At 35.4% G+C, this 21,091-nt stretch overlaps 1 protein-coding gene across 2 annotated transcripts; it reads left to right on the top strand.

Moving 5' to 3' along the window:
* The first annotated feature begins 114 nt into the window (after positions 1–114).
* On the top strand, positions 115–20,600 carry LOC113079203 (IQ motif and SEC7 domain-containing protein 3-like). 2 transcript variants are annotated; one of them, XM_026251420.1, is made up of 15 exons: positions 115–929; positions 3,393–3,467; positions 6,164–6,278; positions 6,392–6,700; positions 7,588–8,249; positions 10,516–10,677; positions 11,644–11,766; positions 11,909–12,075; positions 13,108–13,247; positions 14,473–14,598; positions 14,700–14,799; positions 15,632–15,790; positions 16,285–16,374; positions 16,465–16,505; positions 19,855–20,066. In XM_026251420.1, exons 1-15 carry the CDS (start codon positions 469–471, stop codon positions 19,924–19,926), a joined length of 2,802 nt encoding a protein of 933 aa, XP_026107205.1. In that variant the 5' UTR covers positions 115–468; the 3' UTR covers positions 19,927–20,066. The 2 variants fall into 2 exon arrangements, with proteins under 2 accessions (XP_026107205.1, XP_026107204.1); XM_026251419.1 differs by having other exon boundaries at positions 469–929; positions 19,838–20,600.
* The last annotated feature ends 491 nt before the right edge of the window (positions 20,601–21,091 follow it).

Genomic DNA, 21,091 nt, shown 5'->3' with positions numbered 1-21,091 from the left:
GGTAACTAAGCAACAGAAATCTAAATTTGTAGCAATATAATAAGACACTAAACATGTTTCATGTGTGGGAATGTTATTTTTTATTGAGCGTTGAAAAGCAAACAGATCCATGTAGAGGTAAAAATATGTAAATAAATGATTGATTACAAACAACAAATCTAAAAAAGACATAAACTAACCAAACTCTGTTATTGACGTCACTCGCGAACGCGGCCCCGCCCCCTTCAATCCAGTGTTTAGACATCCTCGCCTCAGCACCACTCCGCGCATCCCTTCGTGCGCGCTCTGGGCACAGAGGTGGAGGTGGAGGCGGAGGCGGGGGTCTCTCGCTCTTTCTGTCTCTGTCTCTCTCTCTCTTTTCAGCCGTTTAAATATCAACCCGTGCAACTGGTCAGGGGTTCTGAATTCAAGACTCTCCGCTTGGATCGGATCATTTCTCTACTTTTTCAAGAGGAGCGTCGCACCGGGATGTCGAGCCTCCTGGAAAACCCTCTGCAGGCTGTGCTCTATTTGAAGGAGCTCACCGCCATCGTGCAGAACCAGCAGAGTCTGATTCAAACCCAACGGTACCGGATAGACATACTCGAGCGCCGGCTGGAAGATCTAGCGGTTGAGAATCGGCAGCTCCGGGACTCCAGCAGTCATCACCGGCACCCTCCCCGCTATCATCCGCCTCCGCCTCCCCGGACCTCCAGCCTGCCCCGAACCAACAGACCCGGGACGCCCCCGGTTCAAACCCAGCAGAAGCAGCAGCAGCAGCAGCAGCATTCCCCCCTGGACATGCAGCTCGTGCCTGCGGGACCCATCAATGCCAGTCCGGACTCTGCTGATGAAGATGATAATGACGCTCAGGACCCCTGCTGTCGGTCCCTGGTCCCACAGACACCTGCCACCTTGTGCCGAGCTGTGGGACTCCCACGGGCATCTGAGTAAGTTCTCATCACACGTTCAACAAATCAGTCTTTTTTTTTCCTCTAGGAAAACACGAGATCGGTGAGATGTTGAGGCAGATTACATGCGCAATCAGGATTACATAACAGAGGAATTTAACTCTATGTAGGCCACAGTGTATATTTCATAATCACATATTGCACATCAATAACATCACAAAAAGCATGATAATGCATTTATCAAATCTTTCATCAGTGTCTTTGCAGGAGTGTGTGTTGCAGTCTTAAATAAACTTGACATTGTAAAACGGAAGAAAAAAGATTATAGGTCATCATTAGTTCAGCACATTCACTCTTTCCAGGGCAAAAGGTCTTGAGCAAGAGGTTTTTAATGCACCTGATTAATTTGCAGCAAGAATGCATTTTAAAAAGCACTTAAAAACACTTTATCAGCATGCAACTCATGCGCACACACAGATTTATGCGTAAAGTGAGGCTTGAAGTGACATTCCCATAGTGCATGTGAAGTTGATCCGCCAGCTGGAATCTAATCCAGAGTAAGAGAGAGAAAGAATGGGAGATTGAGTGGGTGAGTGAGTGTGTGTGAGTGTGCGTGTGTCTTGCCTATTACGACTGCTCATCTGCTTCAGTGCACATCTCATGCTGCATTTGTAGAGTACTCTGTGTGTGTATACCACAAGCAAAACTGAAATTATACATTCTGCTTTTATTTGTTTAATGGGAGCATTATCTAGGGTACCAAACACTTAGCCCTGAGTCTGAGAGTGTTACCTTGTTTTATGTTATTTATTTGATATTTTTTTATGGCAGAATGCACTTAGTTCTACTGGAAGTATGAGATGCCCATTGCCAATGAGTTTAGGGCTCAATTATACTCATGTATGCAGCTCATTAAAGCTAATCTCACATCACTTTGGTTTTGACAGGTACATTCAGAGACTGTTGCATCCTTATTAGCGAGTGAGACAGAGTTTTGGCACCAGACACTTTTAATAGTTCACAAAAAAATGAACATATGCTGAAAAATTACTCACCTTCAGGCCATCCAAGATGTAGATAGCAAGTTTTTTTTTCTAAACAGATTTAGAGAAATTTAGCATTACATCACATGCTAAACAATGGATCCTCTGTAGTGAATGGGTGCCGTCCGAAGGAGAGTCCAAACAGCTGATAACAACATCACAATAATCCTCGAGTAATTCAAACCACTCCAGTCCATCAGTTAACATCTTGTGAAGTGAAAAGCTTCATGTTTGTAATGAACAAATCCATCATGATGTTTTTGACTTCAAACCATTGCTTCTGGTTAAATATAATCTATCCATAATATTGCTTTCACCAGAGATAAAATCATCTCATCAAATGAGGAGAGACATACAGATCAGATATAATTTACAAGCACAGAAATTATTTTGGTATGAGAGGACAACAGGGGACAGACTTTATCACAGCAGGTAGCATTATTATGGAATATGGACATTTCTATATATTTCATGCAAATTGGCCAGAAGTGAAACTGGCATGAATTTCTTCTGTTGAGCATAAAAGAAGATCACAAAAATGTAGTGACACACTTTTTTTTAACCAAGGAAGCAGCTGGGAAATTAAGACAACAGAATATTACATTAATAATGAATATTGCATAATAATAACAATACCAGGACTGCAGGGAAGTGATATGCAAATACGATAATATTATTAGCACTTCACATTCTCATGTTATGCTTGAGCATGAAGCAAACGTATTTGATGTGCTGTCAACAATGGAGGGCTCAGAAAAAACTCATCTTGAGCTTTCAATTTCCCTGGACTCCTGAATTAGAGACTGAATTAATATATATGTATATATATAAATAGATTATTAAAATAAATCAGGAAGGAGTTCTTAAAAAAATTATAGCAGCCATTGCTTTGTGATTGTCAGGATGAACTGTTCTTCTAAGACTTCATTTAGAACTTAATAAATGAAACAAGTAACAAACTGATTTCTATAGTAGCACTAATAAACTAAATGTGTTTTAAATACACAGTAACCAGGTTTATATATTTATCATCAAAAATATACAATTCGTTTCAATCTCCTACATTTGTTTATTTAAATTCAATTAAAATAGATACAAATAGTTAATAATAAACTATGCCATGATTTTTTGAGTGAATAAATCTCACTAATTTCATGTATGACTGACAGACAAATATGCATCAACAAATTAAGTTTACTAGTTTATATTAAAACTGTGTCTTCCAATTGGATGGACATTCTATGTGCATTTCAAATACATAAATATGAAATTAATCACTAAATACTTTTTGTGGGTATTTTTGAGTGCCAGTAATGTGGATTCTGAATTAAAACCAGTTGGGAACCAACACACTAAGCTACAGCAATCTCTATAAGTGATCAAGGAACTAAAATTAAGTAACGTGTAAAGAGTATTGCATTGCATTTAATTACAGTAATGTGGATTCGAACCTTTACAGGAGCCAGACCATCCTGCACCAGTTCTGCTGTCCAGCACCTGAGGCTCCAGAGGGAGACTCCCTAATCTGCTCCAGGTGAGGATGTCATCTTCTGTAATGAGAGTTAGTCTTTCTACATGCCAAACAAATAATATGTACAATATGAGCAAGTGATGCAGTAAGGACAGTGTGAATCTACGTGTTTACAGCAGCTGTCTGCATTAGTAAAGTATTCCATTCTTGAATGTTAGTGGTTTCTGTTTGCAGCCCCTGTTCTCTTGGCCTGAGGCATTCTGGGTGATGGGATTCAAGCTAGCAGAGTATAAGTGTGTGTGTGTTTGTGAGAAAGAGAGTTAGTGCATGCTGCAGGTGTAGTTTAACCCTGGTCCGTTCCTCTGTCTGATAGACTAGAAAACTTTCGGCATGGATAAGCATCATCACTCAGGTGGGTAGAGAGTCTGTGTGCATGTGTGTGTGTGTTTGTGTGTGAATGTGGCAGTTCTGCACTATTTCGGGAACTTCAAACCATCTGAGCTTTGTTTACTGCATATTTTGTTGCCAACAAAACCATGTCTTAAAAGCTATGCTTAGTTAAACAGCACATGATAACTGCGAACAAAATCAGTTCTATACAGAAAATCTTTACTTTTGTATAGAAATTTTAAGAAATCATGACCTAGTCTTTGCAGCAAACTGATAAAGTGGAAAGTGCTCATTATGTTTTGACCCTAACAGGAATTTTTGTGGTAAACATTAAAGAAGAGCTTTATTTCTGCAGAACATTCTAATTTTGTGCCAGTTATGTCTTGAATGGTTGAAAATGGACAAAAAAGGAAAGAAAGAACCAAGATAAACATGCAGTCAGAGTGCATTTTGTTTCTCACCTGCAATACAGTGTAAAAATATTATATTAAATTGACAGTAAAAAAAAAAAAAAAAAAAAAAAAAAAAAATTCTGGTTGTGACAAATTCACTGTAAAAAATAATAACACTGTGAACCTATATTTCATTAAGTGATGTAATATTAAATATTAAATTACCAAAATCTACCTTTTATCTAAAAATAATACAGGTGGTTCAATTGAAAGCCACTTGACAAAAAACACACGCACAAAAAAGAAGAAATAAATAGAAAAGAAATATATAATTTAAATAAAAATAAGAAGAAACAAAATCAATTATACAAAATATAGCAATATATGATGTGTCACGAAGGGTCTTTCCTATTATTTTTCCATTGTAAATTATATTATTGTAAATGAACTTTTTTTTTTTTAACATTTCACAGTATATGGTTTTTATAGTATTTTTCTATAGAAATGACATTACTTGCAAAACAACAACAAAACATAATGGCATTTTTTTAATGGTACATTGTTACAGCTTACCAAATATTTGTACTGTAGCATTTTTACAGTATTTTTCTTTAGAAAGTTTGTTTAAATCACTAAGTAACCAGAAGCCTGAGTAAGCACCACTAATAAGGTTTTATTGATGCCAATTTGATGCCAATATTGATGCCAATTTGAACAAACTGATGAACAGGAGAACAAGCAGCTAATTTCTGCAGAAAAGCCTGTAGTGATTGTGTGCAAGTTATTTCCCAAATGATTAGGAAGGGGGGTTGGTGAGAGAGAAGATGGACTAATGGAGAAAATATAAGCATGTAGTAGTTTCTCACCTCTTATTTGCTGAAATCAACTACCTAGGTTTCTGCTTGATATTTAAACCTGTTATAAACAGCTTAAGAGAGACAGAGAGAGAGAGCATAAATATCCTCTCATAACATAGGAAATTACATCAAACTCTTTGCTGCCTGCATCACTTCACACACACACACTTTTTCTCAAACAAGGAGTGATTTCAAATTGTGCTGACAGTGAAAGCAGTCAGAAGTGTGCTTGTGTGTGTTGTTAACATGTCTACACTGAGGGACAACCTGGAGAAAATGGTAATGGGCTTGAGCTGTGTTAAGGAGAAGGAACGTACTTTGTGACATCTCTCATGATTTAAACATCTGCTTTCCATTTAGAAATGCTTTTTCATGAGCTCTGCATAAGAGGAAAATGGCTTTGTCATGTATGGGCTTATGTAAGATTGTGTGGGGTGCTAACCTCGGATATTTGGTTTTGATTTAGTATATGTTTAATATTTTTATATGAAACCTCTGCATTGCAATTTTTAAATATGTTTGAGCAGACAAATATATATTTGATTGTATTTAATAAATAATTAAATTTTAATTTAAGGTTTTGCAGAAGCAGTGTTTTTCAAAAAGATGTGTGTGTGTGTACAGATACAGTATATAATACATGCATTTTTATACATATGAAGTTCACATTTAAAATGTATACACATATTTTATTATTTACTGAATATATATATACACACATATATATTTAATAAATTTAATTTTAACAATTTCTTGATTTAATGACTTCTATAATGCATAATTGTATAGGCTAAAAAATGTAAAAAATGTATTTTAAAACTATGTAATTTAATGTAATTTTTGTCTTATTCATTGAATAGTTCAAAAAACAAAAATGAATTCAATTTTCGCTGTCTCATTCATGAACAGTTACTGAAGATTAAATCATGACATGGAAATATGATCTCAAACCTTCACTTGATTACCTAATTTTCCATTGAATTTGAAATCTGTGAAAGCCTGCATGTAGTAATTAAGCAGAACTAATTAGTCCTGAGTGCACAGTGGGTTCTGATCAGTCTAGATTAAAAGACGGTGAATCTGGGTCAGCCACTGCTCACTTGTGTCATTTGAAACGCAGCCCGATTCCTGCTGCAGAACAAAAAGATGAGAAAAAATATGGCCAGCATGAAGCACCACCACCCTGCTCACATCCTCCAGAATATGAGCTCTCTCCTGATCTCAAACTAAAACAGGTACAGCCCAACGGACATGCACTTATGCATGCAATACTGATTCTTTGATATTAAAAGCATGAAACGATAAGTTTTTGTCTCAATGTTTTTGTGCCTTCTTTTTTTATCTGCAGATAGAGGAACTGGAGCAGAAATACGGTGGTCCTTTGATTTCCCGGCGTGCGGCCTGTAAGATTCAGACGGCATTTCGTCAGTACCAGCTCAGCAAGAACTTCCAGAAGATCCGTAACTCGGTTCTGGAGAGCGGGATACCGCGGCGCATGTCAGTGCGCAGGGTCCGAGTACAGAGGGATGGTTTCTCCGCTGAACGAGCGCTGATGGAGGGATGTTCACTCATGGGCATCCCGCTCACACACTCCACCTCACTGCCGGTGGCTACAACAACCACACTCACACACCTGGAGGACACATTCACTGAACAGGTACAGTTACACCATCAGCATACATGAAACAGCATGAATTCTGTGCTATCTATTCAGTATATTTCTATTACAGTCATTGTAATTGGTTTAATTGAAGTACACAAACTATTATGTTCTATTTATTCTATTTTATTGTTTTATTCTATTGCATTGGCTTCTGTTCTGTCCAATTCTACTCAGATATTCTCTTCTGTACTATTCTATCCTGTACTATTTAAATAAGTTGTTCTGTTCTGTTGTATTCCATTCTATTCAATTCTATTCAAATATTTTGTTCTATTCTGTTGTATCTGGTTCCATTCTGTTTGGTTCTTTTCTATTCAATTAAAATATGTTATTTTCAGTTGGATTCTGTTCTGTTGCATTTCAGTTTATTCTATTCTGTTCAATTCAAATATCTTAGTGCTGTTGTATTTGGTTTCATTCTGCTCCTTTCTATTGAAATCAAATATCTTGTTCTATTATATTCTATTGTATTCCATTCTATTCAGTTGTAATTGGTTTTATCCTATTTGTTTTTCTTCTATTCAGTTTAAATATGTTGTTGTTTTCTGTTGTATTCAGTTCTATTTTATTTAATTGTATTCAATTTACATGTTTTTTTTGTATTCTTGTTTTGTTGTATTATATTTTATTCTATTCTATTGAGTTTAAATATGTTGTTGTATTCTGTTCTTTTGTATTCAATTCCATTCTATTCTATTAGAATGTCTTGAATTATTCTGTAGTATTCGATTCAAATATTTAGTTTTATTCTATTCTCTTCTGTTCAATCCTGTACTATTCAAATATGTTGCTCTATTCTGTTCTATATTATTCACATATTCTATTCTATTCCATTCTGTAACATTCTATTCCATAATATTCTATACTATTCTCCCTGCCAGGTTCAGTCATTAGCACGATCTATTGACGAAGCTTTGAACAGCTGGAGTTCTGTTCGAGATGGGGAAGGAGAGAAGTCCACTGTGGCCCCTCCCTCTGGATCCCATCCTGAGGGGCTCCTGATGGACCCCGCTTCCCTACAGGATACCACACAGAGCAGCTGTGGAGAGAGCATGCCCCGCAGCGCCAGTAAACTTATGATGGCTTTCAGGGACGTGACTGTTCAAATAGACAACCACAACTTTCGCCTCTCCTCCTCAATGCTGGAGTCAGTTTCTCTTGGTAATGGTGTATCCAGGGACACCAGCTCTGAACCCCAAACGGCTGGACAGAACGCAGGCCAGTCGGCATCTTCAACCACAGCGGAGCCTGAGTTCCCAGCTCCGCCACCCAGTGAGGAAGAGATAGAGAACCTACAGCCAACTGGAATAGATGTACCGACAGCAGGGGCGGGACTGGAGGGGAAACAGACCAATCAGATTGCACCAGAGATAGCGGAAAACAGCTCAGAGCCCGTCAGTAGCAGCAGCACCTCGACATCAGCGTGTGAGACGATGATTCTGTCTCTGCCCCGCCCACATTGCCAGGACACACCCTGTGGCACGCTCTCGACGGATATTGCACGTAAACGTCTTTACCGCATTGGACTCAACCTCTTCAATGTGTGAGTACAAAGGTTAAAGGTCAAATCTTTCCATTTAATGTGGCTTTTTAAGCGTGCTACAGGTTATGCTTTATATTTGAAAAGCCTTGGATGTCCCAGTAAAATCTACTAAATCTAGTTCTATTGTAATATTATTTGTATACCATCTTAGTGTTTGTTCAAATTTAATTCGCTTTCAATTTAAGTAAAAAAAATTTGTTGCTTTGACATTTTATTATTATCTTTCTATACTTCTATATAGCTTATTATATTTTTGCATTTATTGTGTTAATTTTAATACTTTAAAATTGAGTTAGTTCCCAAAGCTACATTTCTAATGTATAAGTTTAAGCTTTTCAACTAATATTTATGTTATTTCAGTTGCTGAAAAAAATCTGTAGTTTTAGTTACAAAAAAAAATAAAAAATACTGCAGATCTTGCCATCATTATGAGGAAAACCGCTTCATAGATGGATTAGAATATAAATGTCATATTTAACTAGAAATGCTAAGTTTGGCAAGGTAAACTTTACATTTTGGCTTGTCAAAACCTTGTTTGGAAGTTTTGAAAGAACTTTATGGTTTAAAGGTTTTATTGGCCTTGCAAACAAGCAAGCAAATTTATTATAGAATTGTTCAAATGACTAATCCTAAAGAAAAGAGCTTTTATTCACAGGGTCAGTTTGCCCATGACTAAAACGTAGAGTGCATTTTCATTATACCTGCTGATACACGCTGACAAAAACACACACGCTTGCTTACGTATACATACACAAATACTCAAGAAGACTATATTATACTCCCTCAGGGGTGATTGTGAAGCTCTTTCTTCACTCCATTTTGTGTGTGTATCTCTTTCAAACAACACACACACACACACACACACACACACAGAATAAAGCCAATCGTCAGAGGCTTCAGAGTGCATCAGCACTCAATTGAAATCACAGATCAGATTTTCTTTGACTTGCTTGACGTGAGCGGCACCACGGTTGCCAAGGTAATCAGGCGATCCACACACACACACACACACACACACACACACACACACACACACACACACGGTTTTACTCAGGCTGTGACTAAGGGACACTGTTGCTTTTATAAGGTTTCTGTCAGGATGTATGAGGGAATTTAGTTTTTTAGCTATTTGCTCACAATGAGTAAGTGGCATGTAGCATGTTTCGGGTCATGCACGTGTGTGTGTGCATGTGTGCTCACCATATAAGGTCAGACAGATTTTCATTTCCCTTTTTTTTTTTTTAAGTATCTCATGCTTGAAATCAGAATTTGGTTTTAAGTGACCATTTTCAGATTGAACAGGCCGTTTCATTTCTGTATCTTTATGATTTCACGCCCCCAAGATTTAAGTTAATCATTCATATTTGATTTTTTCAAAAGAAATTTTTTTATTAAATTTTTATTGAGAGAAATAGATTTAACGACAATATTTGGTTTTCTGTGATTAACATTACATTATTAGCAGCAAAATTTGTTTAATAGTCTAAACCTGTGGGCTACATTTTTATCGTAATCTCTAAGAAAAAGTGTTTAAATATCCTTTTAGACTGTTGTACTTTCAAATGATTTTAAATGATTGGCATCAGTACAGTAGGCCTCTTTCAACCACCAAGGCTGCATTTATTTGACTCAAATTACAGATTTTGTTTGATCAATTTAATGCATCCTTGCTGAATAAAAGTATTAATTTCTTTAAAAATTGACTGACCCCAGACTTTTAAAGAGTAGTCAACATAAACATGAATATAAGCTTCTCAGTCCTGTTTTTATTGCCTGAGGGCTGCTCATATTCAGTAGATATTGTGATGCACATATGGACGATTGCATCTCTGGAACAGAATGCAGACATGATGTGAACTGACATGGAAAGAATAATGTGCATTTAAATACTGCATGTTTGTAGCTATGAATATCTCTCTTAACACACTTATACATGTGACCCTGCACACACACACACTCATACCTCTTCTGTTTTTTTCCTGGAAACAATTCATAATAACCAGAATGAATGCAAACTGAAAACAAAACAGAACAAAAAAACTTAAAAGCTAAAAAAAAATACAAATCTTAATGATTCCAAACTTTAAATCGATAGTGTACAATAAATAAATATGAACTTGTACAATAACATTAAATGTACAAGCAGCATATTATATCATTACGTAATGTAACATTAACCAACTTTCCTAATGAATGTTATTATAAAGTGCTCTTGAGAAAAATGAGTTGTCAGTGCTCACCTACATCTTTCTTGACCTTGCTGCAGAAATCCAGACAAAGGCATCCAGTTCCTGATATCCAGGGGCTTTATTCCGGACACGGCCATCGGTGTGGCTCACTTCCTGTTGCAGAGGAAGGGTTTGAGTCGACAGATGATAGGAGAGTTCCTGGGTAACAGCAAGAGGCAGTTCAACAGAGATGTGTTAGAGTGAGTGGTCTTCCTACAATTTTATGCACTCTACTTTTCTCTGTATCATGGTGATTTTGCAACTAATGAGACAAAAATGTAAGTCATATAAAACATTTATAATAAGCCCTGAAAATGTAAATAATAACAGTTGAATTAAAAAAATAAAAATACTCGGGGTTATGTTTACAGCATAGTTACAGTATGTTTGCTTTAGGGGAGAAAAGAGGCTTCCAATGCACTGGAACAACAACAAAAACAAGACACATATAATAAAAAACAAAATAAATAAAATAATAAAATAAATAAATATACACAATATAAACACAATAGACAAATTATGTATGAATAGAAAAAAATAGACAAAATGTAAGTAGAAAATATAGTTAAATATAGTATACATTTATTTTGTAAATGTAGTAAACAAAGTAATATATTTAATTAAACATACATTTAAACATATTTATTTGGTTAATCTCTTGTTGCTTTTAAAACAAATAATAATAATAAATACATAATCCCTTTTAATTAAAAAATAAATATACACAATATAAACAATATAAACAAATAACATATGTACACAGTTGACGGAATACACAAAATATATATACAAATAAGCTTTTTACACAAAATTATGTAAGGAATGATCAAGATTATTAAAGAAATAAGAATATTTGTGACTGCCAATACAATGTAAATCTAAACTAAAAAATACTGTCTGAAATATGATTAAACTGCAGTATTTTTTTATTTAACATATTCTAAAATGATATTCTTGTTTTGAGTTATGAATATGACTGAATTAATCTGGCTGCATTAGTGTTTATTAGCCAGAGCATGAATATAACCACATATATTCAGGATCGGGGTTTTCATATAAGAACCAACCACTGAAGGTAATAATGGCACATTTTCATTTCTTTCAGAGCTGGAGCCTCATAAATTGGGCTCTTAATGTCTGAGTTTTATGTGGTCTCTCTCTCTCAGCTGTGTGGTGGATGAGATGGATTTCTCCATGCTGGAGCTGGATGAAGCTTTGAGGAAGTTTCAGGCTCATGTGCGAGTGCAAGGAGAAGCTCAAAAAGTCGAGAGACTCATTGAAGCATTCAGGTGAGAATTAGTTCTTAATTAGTAATTAAGTGTCATTTCCTAGACACACATGCAATTTTCCAAATGAACTAAATGAATTAATTTGATACATCGGGTGCTGAACATTCACTATAATGCATATAAATGTTGTTCTTTCTTTCAGTCAGAGATATTGTATGTGTAACCCAGACGTGGTGCAGCAGTTTCATAACCCTGACACCATCTTCATCCTGGCCTTCGCCATCGTGCTGCTGAACACAGACATGTACAGTCCCAACATCAAACCAGAGCGCAAGATGCTTCTGGAAGACTTCATACGCAACCTCCGAGGTGCATTATGTGTGCTGTTCATTAAAACCAGAGCCTGTTTGTGTGCTGATGTCAGAGATCGGATATTTGATGTTAAATATTGCCAATTTTAATCAGCTTTCCGTCTTCATGTTTAAATTTGCATTTTTTTCTATATCAAAATTGACATTTTGATTATCTCCTAGGAGCGTAGGCAGTGTTTGTGTGTGTCTTGGACCGATTCCTGGTCTCTGATCAAATAGTTTTGATCTGTTGCCTGCTTTCTGCAGATATAACAAACATATACGGTGAAAGAGAGCTGCACTTTAAAGGGCGATGAAAAGACATGGGGATTGGAACAAAATCAGAGCATGCTATTAGTCGAGCTCTGGTTTATGATGGGACTTTTCCATAAACCAAATAAATCCTCACTTCAGAAAAATTACACAGTGACACTTCTGCTTTTTATGGAAGCTTTATTCTCTCTCAATTAAGACTTGTTTTTCTTGCAATTGTAAGTTGATATCTTACAATTTTAAGTAATAAACTCGTAAGGTTTTTAATTCTGACTATTCAGACTTTTTTTTATTCAAACTTTTATAAATGAATCCCTCGCAATTGCAAGATATTAACTTGCAATTCTGGAAGAAAAAAACATTATAAAGGTTTTTTCAGGGTTGCAAGTTTATATTATATATATATATTTTTTTGAATTCTAAGTTAACGTTTAACATTTCACAGTTAATTAGTCAGAATTACCAGTTTATAACAAATTATATAAAAAATAATTCCCCCCCTCATAATTCTGAGTTAAGATCTCACAACTAATAACTCAGATGAAAAAGTAGTCTGAATTATGAGATTGAAGTGCAATAAAAATATCCAGATCCTGAGATAAAAATATTTTTATTCTATGGCTTTCCATTGCTTCTCCACATACTTTGGTCCTTGTCGACAAAAGATTCATTCCTATTACAGAACAGGCAATCCAGAACATTGTACACAGCAGACTTCATGTATTCTTGCATTACTATATAGTAAATGTTAAAAGGTAATAACTCATTTCCCCCTCAGGAGTGGACGATGGGGCAGATATTCCACGGGAGATGTTAGCCAGGATTTATGAGCGGATTCAGCAGAGGGAGCTGCGCTCCAACGAGGATCATGTGACTTATGTTACCAGGGTAGAGCAAAGCATTCTTGGAATGAAGACGGTGAGTCAGTTCTCTACCAATTAAACACAAAGGTCATGTGAATGTGAGAAGTGCATCACCTTTCAGTTCAGTTTGCACTTGATTCATATTTGAAAAGGTGATAGAGACAGTGAGATCTCTGACCGAACAGCTGGCATTACATTTATTAGTGAGCCAAAGATCAGCATTACTATCACTCACATTTGTGTAAATGAATTCAGTAACCCTAACACAAAGTCTTGAACTTATCCTGAACTGATCTTAATCTTATCCTGAACAATCTTAATGATTCAGGTATCATAACAGTTTTAAGTAATTCTTTTTTGGAAAAAAGAAGTGCAATTACATTGCCAAAAGATGAGATTGTTTACATTTAAACAGTTTTTGAAAACAGTTCGTTTACACCTTATACACAGTAGTTACATATTTCATTCATTAATTATAAAGTACTGCTGAGAAAAATGTGCAATGAGCATCTTTAACATCTTCAACCACATGTTGTCATATGAACAAACGATGAAAAAGTTGAAGTCTGGTCACAGCTTGTAAGCTGTGTGTGTTTGATTCAGTAAAATAGACTCATTAGTTTGTGAATCGGACTACACTGATGGCATTATATATTTCTGATTTACTAAAAAGAACCAGCTCAAAAGAATGTAATTTCATTGGTTACAATGAATGTTTTTTATTATTTATGTATCTCTATCTATCTATCTATCTATCTATCTATCTATCTATCTATCTAGCTATCCATATATATATATATATATATATATATATATATATATATATATATATATATATATATATATATATATATATATATATATATATTTAAATATATATATATATATAAACTTTTGCCAGTCTCGTGTTTGATGAAGACGATGAGGTAAAAATAAACTTTGCTCAAAGCAAAAACAAGTGCAGCTCGATCACTTTAGAGTTTCTGGTCATTCATTTTCCCCACCTCTGTATGCTAACAGCTGTGTGAATGAATTTATCAGTACGTGAGCTATAAAAACAGGAAACTTGAGACTAAAACTGCTCATTAGTTTGGTGTTATCATTTCAGATTTCACATGACAGCACTGCAAAACCTTCTACCGCCATATGAAATATTAATTTCATTCTTCAGCCCATGCTGCTTCAGACATCCCTCTTTTCAGCGCATTTCCTGTGCTGATGGAAACTGTACCTTCTGAAATGAATTTACCCGAAATTTGATCTGTGTCTTTCTTGGTCAGATACTGTCGGTTCCTCACCGTAGGCTGGTGTGCTGCAGTCGACTCTATGAGGTCACCGATGTGAATAAACCACAGAAACAGGCCTCACATCAGAGGGAGGTGTTCCTCTTCAATGACCTGATTGTGGTGAGAGACACACGTGTTCATACATGGAAAGATATTCCAACATGTACACACAAACAGCAGAACATAAAAACTGTTTTTTATTCTTTCTTTTGTTTTGTTAGATCCTAAAACTATGCCCTAAGAAGAAGAGTGCGGCCACATACACGTTCTGCAAGGCCATGGGCTTACTGGGAATGCAGTTTCATCTGTTTGAGAATGAGTGTAAGAATACAAACAAACACAAAAAATAGTTATATAATAATATATAGATTCATATTTGACTATATTTATAAATTTAGAGAAGAATATAGTATAGTTATAATTAAGAGTTTTCAACTGGGTGACCATGAAACTACTAAAATACAAATAAAATACTATTTCTAAATGTGGTTACTCTGTTATATTGCTTTTTAATAATCATACATAAATATTAATATTACTAATAAATAAACAAACTGCTTCTGAAGTTTAAGTCCAAATTTATAAAAATGATATTATTATAGTTTTTACCCAATTCAAATGGATACATTAAATAATAAAAATATAATAATATTTAATAATAATATGAACAGTGCCTTTCAAAAGGCACAGAGTGATTTTGGATAATATCAGCATTAATCTTTAAAATGTGTAATAATGACTTTGCATTGATAAGGGACAGCATAAACTATGAACATATATTTTATTAAATATAAAATGTATGGTTTCAGAAAAATACTAAAGCTATTTAAATAGCATCTCCAAACTGTGTTCTGATTTGTCGGTTGCTCTCTCAATCAAATAGTGAACCTATAAAGATTGTTTTGATGCAGTAATCTTCAAAAAAATAAATTTCTTGAGTATGAAGTTAATATGCTGCCATTTTTTTGTAATCAAAAAGAAAATATTTGTTATATTTAGTTACATGAAAATGCAATCCAAAATGTATTTATTTTTATTTCAAATGTATCTTTTTTCATTTTGATTTCTTTTTTAAATAATAAAAAACAGAACCTGACAGAGCAGAGCCTTGTTCAATATTTGCAGTGTCATAGATGTGTGTTTTCTGTCACAGATTACCCTCACGGAATCACGATATTGTCTCCGTTCTCGTCTGAGAAGAAGCAGGTAGTGAGTTTCTGTTCTCAGAGCGCTGAGGAGCTGCTCAAGTTTGTAGAGGACCTGAGAGAGAGCATGGCAGAGGTGGCAGAGATGGAACAAATACGGATTGAGTGTGAGTGTCTTAGCATGTTATTGCATGCTCATTTACTTATCAGGAGCATGCAAGTACTTATTTACTTTTACCTGCTCACACACTTTAGGCTAGTGATAGTCACATTTATTTCAAATTTGAATATAAAGAAATCCCTGGGTTTCTAGTTGTCCATGTTTTGTCCAAAAAAAAGAAAAGAAAAAAAAGACTAGCATTAAAAAGTCCAAATCTAGACACTTTTGACCTGGTCCAGTAACAAACCACCTAGCAAACACATTGCAACTTTTTCAGTTCAACATCATTGGAAAAGCATACAGCATATTTTAGAACAGTTGATGTTTTCTTCATTTTAAGTTGTTAGCACTATAAATAATTTATTCATAATTTGTAACATTTTAACTCCTTATCATTACTTAAAACTTAGCATGAAATATAATGAATTCTCTATATTCCTCAGTGGTTTGAATGCCACGGTTGTGGCCATCATTAAAGTGAATTATGTATGTGGTCCTCAGGGGAACTAGAAAGACAACAGGTTGTGAGATATCAAACTAACAAGAACGGCACACAACTAGACATCCATGCTGGACCTAGTTCTGCTTCAGGTACACACATACACACACACGTATACAAACACATGCTATACACAACAATAAGCCTGTTTTTGATGTCTTGTGCATCTGTGTGGCTTGCAGGGGATGATATTTATGAGAAAACGGGAAGCAACACGGTAGAGGTTTGTATCAATACATCGTGGTCTGAGTGCAGTGCAAAATTATGTTTCGATTCTCGGTGCATGTACTGTATGTACAGTGTCCTCCAAAAGTTTGGGCAAAGTGGGGTTTTGGATATCAGCATAAATCTTTGTCATTTTTAGTGATGTCTTTGCACTGATAAGGGACAACTCAAAGTATGAAAGTATATTTTATTAAAGTAATAATTCACCTAAGGAGAATTTGCTGAAAATCTACTCAACCTCAAGCCATCCAAGATTTAGATGCGTTTTTTGTTCATCAGAACAGATTTGGAGAAATTTAGCATTAAATCACTTGCTCACCAATAGATGCAGTGAATGGGTGCCGTCAGAATGAGAGTCCAAACCTCTGATAAAAACATCACAATAATCCACAAGTAATCCACACCATCCAATCCATCTTCTGAAGTGAAAACTTGCCTGTTTATAAGAAACAAATCCATCATGTCTTCATACAATTACCAGCCAAAATATGAGCTCATAATCCATAATAATGTTTCCTCCAGTGAAAAAGTCCTTCCCTGTTGCTCTCTCACATCAAAATCCAATGAAATATTTGTTTAGATCTGTTTTGGACTGTTTTTGCTTGTAAACAGTGCTTGATCTGTGCATATTTCTCTCCTGATTCAGACGAGACAACTTTTTCAATGGAGAAATCAATATTATGTCTTAAGGACTCGTATCTAGGCTGGATGGCAGCTATTTTAGCAGACTGTTAAGTTAAAAACGTTTTAATGGATCTGTTTATTTCAAACACTCAGCTTTTTCCTACACAAGATGTTAATTGATGGACTTGAGTGGCCTGAAGGTGAATACTTTTTCATTTTTGGGTGAGGTATTTCTGTAAATAAAGGAAGTAAATAAATAAATAAATTCAAAGCATAGAAAAATGCCATCACTGCCAATGAAGAACCTTTATTTTAAGGAGTGTAGAGCTGGACATAGAGCATCTCTAAACTGAGTTCTGTTTGGTCTGTTGTTCTGTCAAACAATCAATCAAATAAAAAGAAAATTACCTTCAATGATAATTGTATAATACCTTAATGCATTCGCCATTAAAATGTTGAGGATTTATGCTGATATTGGACCATTTTAAATCCTAGAGTGTTTCAAAATATTTTGGGAACATTGTAGGTGGTGACAGCACGTATTGACATTTTTTAATTGTCTATTTAGTTATCATCACTATCTCCTTGCAGAATCAGAGATAACCTCCCCACCGTTCCCAAATTCCTGCCCTTTACCCTTTGACTCCTGAGCTCACCCTGATCCCGTTGTCCATCAGATTGGAGATGCCCGCCCTCGGTGTCTTCACTGCAATCTCACACCACTGGTGCAGAGCAATAACAGCACTGCCGCCCCCTAGAAAAAAACACAATCCACCACCCTGATATCTATGGCCTTTCACTCGGGCTTTAGCTGAATGCTGTGTTTTAATGGTGCATACAGCTGCTGTTGTTGTGCGGTGAAATAATTTAAAGATAAAATCTTTAGTGGAAATGATGTCAGCAGGGTATTAAAGTAAGACACACTAGATACACACATTCACACATACAGCTTTTGCCTTTAAAGGAAATGTTGTGGTTAATGTTTTGACTGCAATGCAATGGAATGCAGACACTGATACCATGCACGAATTAAGCCCAAATGTATATCCTGTTACACTCAGGTGTACAAAAATTTGGGGTCAGTATTATTTTATTTTGTATAAATTAATACTCTCATTAAGTAGATATACATTAAATTGTTTAAAGTGACAGCAAAGACATTTTTAATGTTTCTAAAGATTTCATATTTAACTTTCAACTTTCTATTCACTATGAAAACAAAAAGCATCAGGGTTTACACAAAAATATTTGGTATTGACATTGATAATCATAAATGTTTCTTAAGCAGCAAATCAGCATATAAGAGTGATTTCTGAAGGATCATGTGACATGATGATGCTGAAAACATCACATGAATAAATTACATTTTACAATAGATTTAAATAGATAACATTAACTGTAAATTATACGAATATTTCAAAAGTTTTCTATATTTTTGATCAAATAAATGCAGTCTTGGTGAGCACGAGACACCTTTGAAAAGTGTACATTAAATCACAGAATATCAAAATGGCTTGCCTACCAGAGGCAAAAAAATTAATAAAATAAAAAAATTTATTGCTTGTGGAAAAACAAATATAAGATTTGCAATGCACGTCCAGAAACACCATTTTAATAGTTTCAATAGCTCTTGCACTGAAAGTCATTCAAATTCAAATACTTCATTAAAAAGAGCCGAAATGAAAGGACCAAGCTGTGGTTACTGTAGAGAGACAGGCTACACAAATGCTCTTTCACGAGATGCCAAACACATCATGACAAGGTGTAAATTGCTCAGCATGCAATAAGGACCCTCGCTGCCAAGCGTCCAGGCCCTCGAGGGGCACTTTAATGCTTCTTACAGACAGATAAAAATATAACCGTCTGATTAGCAGTGCAGTAATGAACGGAAGTGCATAAGATAGCAGTTAATTATTCACATCACGGCAGTTTAAGTAGGAAGTCAGCGTCGCCCACTTTCACCCACTCCAACTGCACTGTATGTAGTCATGATGTGTTTTGCCTGCATGCTCTGGCAGATTATTTGCATTTTCATTAAAAAAGAAGAAATAAAAGAAGAAAAAAATTTTTTTGGGAAAAAAATCTGCCATTGCAGTAAAGCAAAATACACTTTGAGATTTGAAATTTCTATTAAAGATACAGTCTATTATTATTATTATTAGATATGTATAATATAATATTATAGAAATATTATTAGATAAAAATAGACAGAAAATAATTACATTTTGAGTATAATCTTTTATGTACAAAAAAGGGCCTAATACAAATTTTACTTTGCATCATATACAGTTTTGTTGTTTTTGTTGTTTTTACAAAATAAGATTACATTTTCTTTTCTATTTTTTAATATTTAGATTACAGTCTTTAATGGATTTGGAAAATATGTTCACATTCTCAATTTAATTCTTCTGTCACTGGCCATAATTCTGACACTGAAATCAAGATTAGGCATAAAATAATGACTTCAGAAACATTCATAATAAAAGGAAGTGATATTATAGCAATTAATTATCCAAATCACAGCAGTAGGAAGTCAGCATCGCCCGCATTCACCCACTCCGACCGCACCGTATGTGTGTCATACCGTCTTTTGCCGCCTGCATGCTCTGTGGCATGGCCTTTTCATGTGTTTCCGCACCAGAGGGCCGTGAGAGTGCAGCAGGCCAGGCTGATAACGCTTCCTGCTTCTGGCTGTTTCTAAACTAGGTGTCAATTCACAACAGGCTCCAAACGTACCAACTCAGCTCTGCTCTGGCCACACCCAGCGCTCAGCAACACCTGGCCGTCCTGCCTAGCCCCGCCCCTGGCTCCGCCCTCACCATCTCCCCCGACACCTTGATCCAGTGCCAGCAGATCGTGAAAGTGATCGTCGTGGACTCTGCTGGGCGTGGCCACGTGGAGGCATTCCTCAGCCACAGCCCCGCCCATCGCCTCATCCAATCGGCTGTCTCCACGCCCACCAGGTCACGGGAGGGAGGCAAGCAGCAGCAGCCGCCCCTCCCTCCCCCGCCGCCTCCTTATCATCACCCACATCAGTTTTGCCCCCCGACCCCTCCACCACCACGCCACCTACTGAGCCAACGCAGGTACTCCAGCGGGACGCGCAGCCTAGTCTGAACAACACACACTCAGATGAGTTCACAGCTGTTAATGGGATGGTTCACACTATCTTTATAGAATCACTTTCATGTCATTCCAACTTCATTTTGAGTAAAAAAAAAAAAGATTTTTCAGAACACACAAAAAAAAAACATTTTGAATAATGTTTACTTAGTTTTTTTTTTCAGTATAAAAATATTTACAGTGAAATAATTTAATGATAAGCACAATAAAATGTAGTCTGTACATTTTGTGGACTTTGAAGTCCTCTTAATTAAGCCATATGTGAGCTGAAAACTGATGTCCATAAATTTATGTTCACTGAAAACTGCCAGTGGAATTCTAAAATGTCTTTAATAGAAACATTTAGTGCATTATAATAATAATAATAATAATAATAATAATAATAATAATAATAATAATAATAATAATTATTATTATTATTATTTTAGAGTAATAAGAAGAAAAAAATCTGCCAGTGCAGTAAGACCAAATACACTTGTCTATGAATAAGAAAGCTTAATACTTTATTAATTTGCTTTTTTATTTTATTTATTTGTTTTCATTTTTTCATAGTTTTAGCACTTCGACTTGAACTATTTAGTTTGTAGACAAGGCAACATGATAATTTTTATCTACATTTTTAAAGTTCAGCTAATATTTATATTTTATTTTTCAGCTTTATTTAAATTAACAAAATTAATTTTTTAAATGTTTTTAACTGTTACTGCATGGAAAAAAACTGTATAAACATTCTTCAAAAATTCTCTTTTTGTGTTCTATGGAAAAAATAACAGCATATGGATGTTAAGCAACATGAGGGCGAATAAACCATGTCATAATTTTCATATGTGAACTATT

The sequence above is a fragment of the Carassius auratus genome, unplaced genomic scaffold (assembly GCF_003368295.1).
Source record: "Carassius auratus strain Wakin unplaced genomic scaffold, ASM336829v1 scaf_tig00027323, whole genome shotgun sequence".
NCBI lineage: Eukaryota > Metazoa > Chordata > Actinopteri > Cypriniformes > Cyprinidae > Carassius > Carassius auratus.
This window is presented reverse-complemented; position numbering and strand designations above follow the sequence as displayed.